The sequence below is a fragment of the Stylophora pistillata genome, chromosome 8, assembly GCF_964205215.1.
Source record: "Stylophora pistillata chromosome 8, jaStyPist1.2, whole genome shotgun sequence".
Classification (NCBI taxonomy): domain Eukaryota; kingdom Metazoa; phylum Cnidaria; class Anthozoa; order Scleractinia; family Pocilloporidae; genus Stylophora; species Stylophora pistillata.
Window position 1 is genome coordinate 9,010,225 of NC_142526.1, and position 6,000 is coordinate 9,016,224.

The 6,000-nt window shown below is 37.7% G+C and overlaps 1 protein-coding gene and 1 long non-coding RNA gene across 2 annotated transcripts in view; one reads left to right on the forward strand and one right to left on the reverse strand.

Moving 5' to 3' along the window:
* The window catches only part of LOC111346952 (uncharacterized), a 46,663-nt gene extending 43,428 nt beyond the window's left edge, over positions 1-3,235 (reverse strand). Inside the window, exons 1-4 of the mRNA XM_088731380.1 lie at positions 2,537-3,235; positions 1,844-1,970; positions 1,267-1,671; positions 123-276 (exon numbers count right to left, since the gene is read on the reverse strand). Of these exons, the coding sequence (XP_088587506.1) occupies positions 123-276; positions 1,267-1,671; positions 1,844-1,970; positions 2,537-2,844 (994 nt within the window). The 5' untranslated portion in view covers positions 2,845-3,235. The remainder of the gene's footprint in view (positions 1-122; positions 277-1,266; positions 1,672-1,843; positions 1,971-2,536) is intronic.
* A 550-nt stretch (positions 3,236-3,785) lies between these two features.
* LOC148724826 (uncharacterized) overlaps positions 3,786-6,000 on the forward strand; it is a 3,633-nt gene continuing 1,418 nt past the window's right edge. Inside the window, exons 1-2 of the long non-coding RNA XR_015991060.1 lie at positions 3,786-3,929; positions 4,084-6,000. The exon at positions 4,084-6,000 is cut by the window's right edge and continues 1,418 nt beyond it. This is a non-coding gene — a long non-coding RNA (uncharacterized LOC148724826). The remainder of the gene's footprint in view (positions 3,930-4,083) is intronic.

Below are 6,000 nucleotides of genomic sequence, written 5' to 3' on the forward strand. Positions count from 1 at the left end.
ATCAACCACACTTATAAGATGATAAGACAACTGATATTTTCATGGGGTGAATATAGCGAGGAGCATGAGTGGGAGTTGACAGACATTGAAATACTGTACTAGTAAAATTACACATTATCAACCTGTTGGAGGGGTTGGTTGCAGTGCTAGTGGCAATGCCATTGGAACCATTTTTGTTATATCACTTGTGTTAGAACACACTGATGGAAGTAAAGTATGTGCTCCTGACTCTTCTGGATCTGTGGAGAACTGGTCAGAGATTTGTATTTGCTCTTCCTAGAAAAAAAATTGAAAATTCATATCATAGATACTAGAGTAAATCTCCTTCTAGCTTAATCTTCTTTAATGAATTAAGGTAATGTCTGTTTACAAGCCAAGTACTGGCCCATCAAGCCAATGCTTAACTCCAGTTTCGGTAACATGAAGCGACTAAGAATATTTCTACTCCCCCCTAGATGGGATGCTGGTCCATTGCAGGGTTACCCCCCAGCATTAAATTCACCAGTACCCATTCAAACACCTGGGTGAAGAGAGGCACTGTGAGAATAAAGTGTCTTGCCCATGAACACAACACAATGTCCCTGGCAAGGGCTCAAACCAGGACCACTCAATCTAGAGTCCAGCCCACCAACCAAAAGGTCACCAAACCTCACAATGAATAATGAACTCTGAGATCTAAAACTTGTAATTACAAAAGTCAATTTTTTCTCTCAAGCACCTCATTGGTCCCAAATGCTAAATCCTCAAACCTGATTGGCTAATTCCACCTGCTACAACACAGACCTCCTGGCTGGTGAGTAACATATGTCTTTGTTGTTGTAATAATTTTATTAGCTACTCTTATCAATGCTGAACATTAGTGTTCTTCAAAATTATTTTGTATTTGGCTGTCATTTGATTTGTAAGGAGATCAGATTTATCTCAAAACCTTGTCTTGTTCTTTATCTGTTAATGGCACACAATTCAAATGAGTATCAGGAATGGTTTCAGAAAAAAAAGGGAATCGTAGGACTAATTTTTTCAAATAAAGTTAGTGTAATATCATAACCAACTCAAACAAGGGCAACCTTTTGTGTGAAAAAAATAAACATGGAAATATCTTTTTTGCTCTTAACTCCAAGCAGTATTTAACTGAGAGATTTTTTCTCATTTCACAATAACCCCAATTCTTGGGTAAACTGGAGACTTAAGCCAAGTCAAAGTCAAAGTACAAAAGATATACTTCAGGTAGCATCTACATTAAGTTACCACAGCCTTCACACATACCTCAGTATCTGAAGTTGATGAAATTGAACATTGGTGCTGTTGCCTTTCCACAGTCACAGCACATACTCTGGCTTCTTTTTCAGTGACTAATGTTGTTGAGGAGGTTCTTACACCCCGAGCCTGTTTTGGGTGTGGAGTTGAATTTATCTTGACACTGTCCAGCTGATCACCAGACATATAATTTCTGTCATTGTTTATCACTGTATCCCTCATCTGACTTCCTACTTCCATCAATGTCTCTCTGTTGACATCAATCACCCGAGGACCCTCAGTTGCAGAAGAAGGTTCTCTGCGGAATCTTTTATGCCCCTGGGATGCTTCAATAACAAGGCAATTTCCAGATGAATTAGCACCTGACAGGTCAGAGTCTGAGGAGTAATGGCCAGAATCTCCCACTTTCTCTTCCTAATTAAAATAAAAATGGATTCAACCTTCAAATGTTAAGGAATTAATCTTTAAAGAGTATTATAGCTATACCTAACATTTATAAGGGAAACAACTATTAAAAGCAGATCCAGTATAAAATAATTATGTCAGTATGCTCATCACAATTAACCAAAACTTTATCATTACAAACCTCACAATAGATGTAAAGTGCTGAGTTTCCAGTGATATTTTTATTGATAAATGCCCCACTCCATACGCAACGACAACCACAAAAGTCCAATCTTGATCTACTTTCCACTGCTTTTGCACAGTAAAATCTGCATATCAAAGTTTGCAAAACAATTAATAAAGAGATACTGCCATTTATTGTTCTCTCAAATTATGTTACTCCTCTTCAAAATTTCAGGTTCAATTTTTAAAATCTTGTGTTCAGTTCAATATCTCATGCATTCACCACACTCACACATAAGAGATTGAGTTGAACACACAAAGATATGTAATTGCTGCCACGCCTTTGTCACAGGACGAACTTTTTTTGCATGCATCAGCCGCTTCAGAGAAATTTCATATCTACACTTGCCCGTGTCTATTTTAATAAAAAAAGCTTTATCAGTAGTACTATTAAAATAGTGACAAAGGTCAGAGAAGCAATCTCCTCATCAGTGAGAAGGTCACCATGGTACCTCCCCCCCCCCCCCCATGGCCTTCCACCAGGTAACTGTTAAGTCAACACTATAAAACCAGTGTGTGGAATGAATCCCTACCCAAAAGGCCAGTTGGATCAGGGAGGAAGGAAAAGAGGGAGGGAGATAAATCACTTATGTAAATGTCTCATCAAGTTTCTTAATACACAATTCATATATTTCAGTCTAACTAAAAATACCTTTCACTGGCTTCTGAAAGAAAAGGGAACATTTCCTCAAGTTTTCTCTGCATGTCTATTGTTGAAGTACTCTTTGTAAATGTTATTTTCTTGGACTGTCCTGATTTCTTTATCGTGGACATATCAAGAGTAGTATTGGGCATGAACACCACACCATTCTTTTCATGAACTTGATGACTTTTCAAGACAACTACATTCTTTGTGATTTCTTCATCAGGACCTTTCCTCTTCCTCGGAGGAGACTTCGAAAAGGGGGGTGCCATGTCCTGTGGGTACACAAAATTCATAATGAAAAAGTTAGTATACATTTACAACAAACAGTATCAAGAAAGTGATGGCAAAAAAGAAAGATAATTATATTTAGAATAACAGAACAAGCAAAGTTAAAAAACCCTAGAAATGCCCCAGGCCAGTACAACAATTACAAGAAATTCCCTGTCCAGAAATTCAAATAACCTTTTTCCAGCAGTCCTTATTAAACAGGAAGTAGTAAAGTGCCAATAATTCCTCTTAACATGGCAAAATTAATGGTCTGGCTACTCATTTTGACTATGCAGTGCTGTGAAGCTCACAATTCTCATTTTTCAAGTTCACCAAAGCCAGTTACCTTCAACAGTTATTGATTTTTAAAATACTATCGGAAAAGTCATCACTTGACGAGGAATTTGGAATTACCTTGCATGCAAAAATGAATATTACACAATGCAAATACCTCCAAAATCTCCCTTTTTTAACCAATCAGTGTAAGATTATATTCAATTACACGATCCTACTTTACCCATATCTTTTATCAAAATATGCGATGGCTGTTATCATTAATTTTGGTGCTTTCTTCATAGAAGTGACCTTCTATATTAGCTATGAAACTTTCAAATCAACTTCAGTTGAAATTGTAAATCTTTTTCGCCCCTAAATTCCAAATTTCTATGAAAAATTATCCACTTAGTGTAAAGGAAATTTAGGGTAGACTAGTTCTTCCCCCTAACCCCTTTTATGACAACTTCATATTTGAAATAATAATATACATCTATAATTATTGAAAAAAGGGTTATAAAAGGAACTTAATCCTCATATACTATGGAATCTACATACACGCAATGAAACACTTTTACATACAGGTATATATCTATAAATATAGAATCTAAGTAAAAAGACTATACCCAAGATAAGCATTCTATAAATTTACATGCCTCCGCGTGCTTTCTACAACAGGGCAATTTCGATTTAAAACCCTCTGAACGATGAAACTTAAGACAACCCGGCTAATCTGTACACCTACTCTGATTTTAAGCTTGTAAAGTCCAAGACAAAACACTATGATCACGTTCGGCGCATTGGTAGAAGATCAGGCAGACATTTGCAAACTTGTCTCTCCAGTGTTGCGGCCAACTAGGTGAGTTATTTCGAGCGTGCGTTATGACCATTATGTCTCCATGATTTTGTTGTAGTCGTGTACTTGCGAAAGCAAAATGAACAAGATTGGCTGCTTTGCATCTTTCAGGCAAAGCAATTTGCTTTAAATGTACTTTTTCAACTTTCCGATACAGTGATGGCATCCTATGGCAATGAAACACTATTCGCCGCCTCTTCTCAGCCGCGTACGGCCGAGTACGGTCGCGTTCGTCTCTGATCGTGTGACATAATTTTCCCGCCAGTCATCAGGTGGACCTCCAAAATTTGGGGCCGGTACAAAAACTCAGGAGCACCTATTAATTCGTTATCTTCAATTATAAGGGAGTCTTGCTATATTTGTCAAATCAAATAAAGATAGTGCCGTAGTTTTTGTACTTTTAGGGTCATTTTTGCTTGAAATCATGTCACTCCTGGCACCCTTACGTGTTTCCTTTCGTTTTGTTGTTTGTCAATTGTTGCTCACATGGCCGTTCAGTAACAACCTGCCAAAAAAACCACGATGGTTTGTCGAGAATTTGTGGAATTTGTTGAGTTTTTGCGCTGCAGACTGATCGAGTATCTCACACACGAAGATATGGGAGCGAAAAATTATAACATTTGTTGATATATTTTGTTTGTCGATTCCGTGAAAGCTTTTCGATTGTGAGTTTTTACAAGTATGCGTCGTGAAGAAAAAAGCCAGTGCGGAGCGAACCGACAGACCATAAAGATTAACGACACGTAAACTTGTTCGAAAATACAGTTGTAAAGTGTCGCAGATTTGACGTACACTAGAAAAACTAAACTGATTTGATTGTCGAGCTTAACCGATAGATAGACGATTCGAATTAACATACGTATGTAGTACTTGATCGACTACATTACCAGACATAAGACGGGAAAAGCAATGAAGACTTCCGCCTGTGACACCGAAGAAAACCTAGAACACTTGCTCTTGGGTATCGATAGTCCATACAAGTATTTCTATCAGTAAATTATTCACAGTTATCAAAATAATTCCAACAAACCTTATTTTGCCTTTGGTAGCTCAGCTTCAGTTGTCACCCATCTAATCACCTTCAGTGCTGCAACATGAAAAACAACAATAATTTCATGGAAATCCAATTAAGTAGTTCAACTCTTTCGAACGGTCATGTGACAAGGCTTTTCACCCAATCAGAAGGCATTACGTCTTCGCGCGACCTTGGAAGTTGACATGACAAAGATTCTAAGAGGTTCGAATCACGAAATGATTTTCTACAAGATCAATCGTAGAGGTTTGGAAATAATTACAGCCCAAAGTTTACATCCGGGATTTGATCATATCGTCTTAACTATTGTTCGCATAATAACTACTCAACTACCGAATAACAACTTAGCTACTTTTGCATAATTACGCATCTCAATTCTGACGGCTACCTATTCTCCAACTAATTCTCAGTCGTCATTTCTTTGTTGCATACAAGTCACTTTTATTTCGCTTTCTACATAGGCAGGTAAGAATGAATTCAGCTGTTCAAATCTGTATTTAAGCAGAGGATTCTCTGATAAAGGTTCACCATAGTTGTACAAATTGATTCTTTGATGAGAAGCACTAAGAAGTTTCAGTCACATCGCGCATGTTCTAAGAGAGTCACGAGCAATCACACAATCTCCAAACAATAGCCTTGCTTGATAACAACGAGGAGAGTACATTTTAAGGGATAAAAGAATGGATTTGCAGGCAACAAAGGATGACAACTTTATACCTTTTCTACGAACGTTCGCTGAAACCCACAAGGAGCGCTTGCCTTGTTGTCACTCACATTTGATAGTGAGGTGGACAGCAGTTTGGATGTAGTGACATTGGCGCAGCCAAAGATGTGATATAAACGTCATCATTGATATTTCAATCGGTAAAGATTAGGAAATTATATATTGGAATTCACATCCCTTACCAAATTTTCCTTGAGTTCCGCCGCAGGTTATTTACGACCTATAGAGAACTAAAATAGCATTCCTTATTTCAGTAACAACGTACATGTGACTTGTGACGTCAAACTTCCACGAGCATGCTGCACTTGACCGGCGAC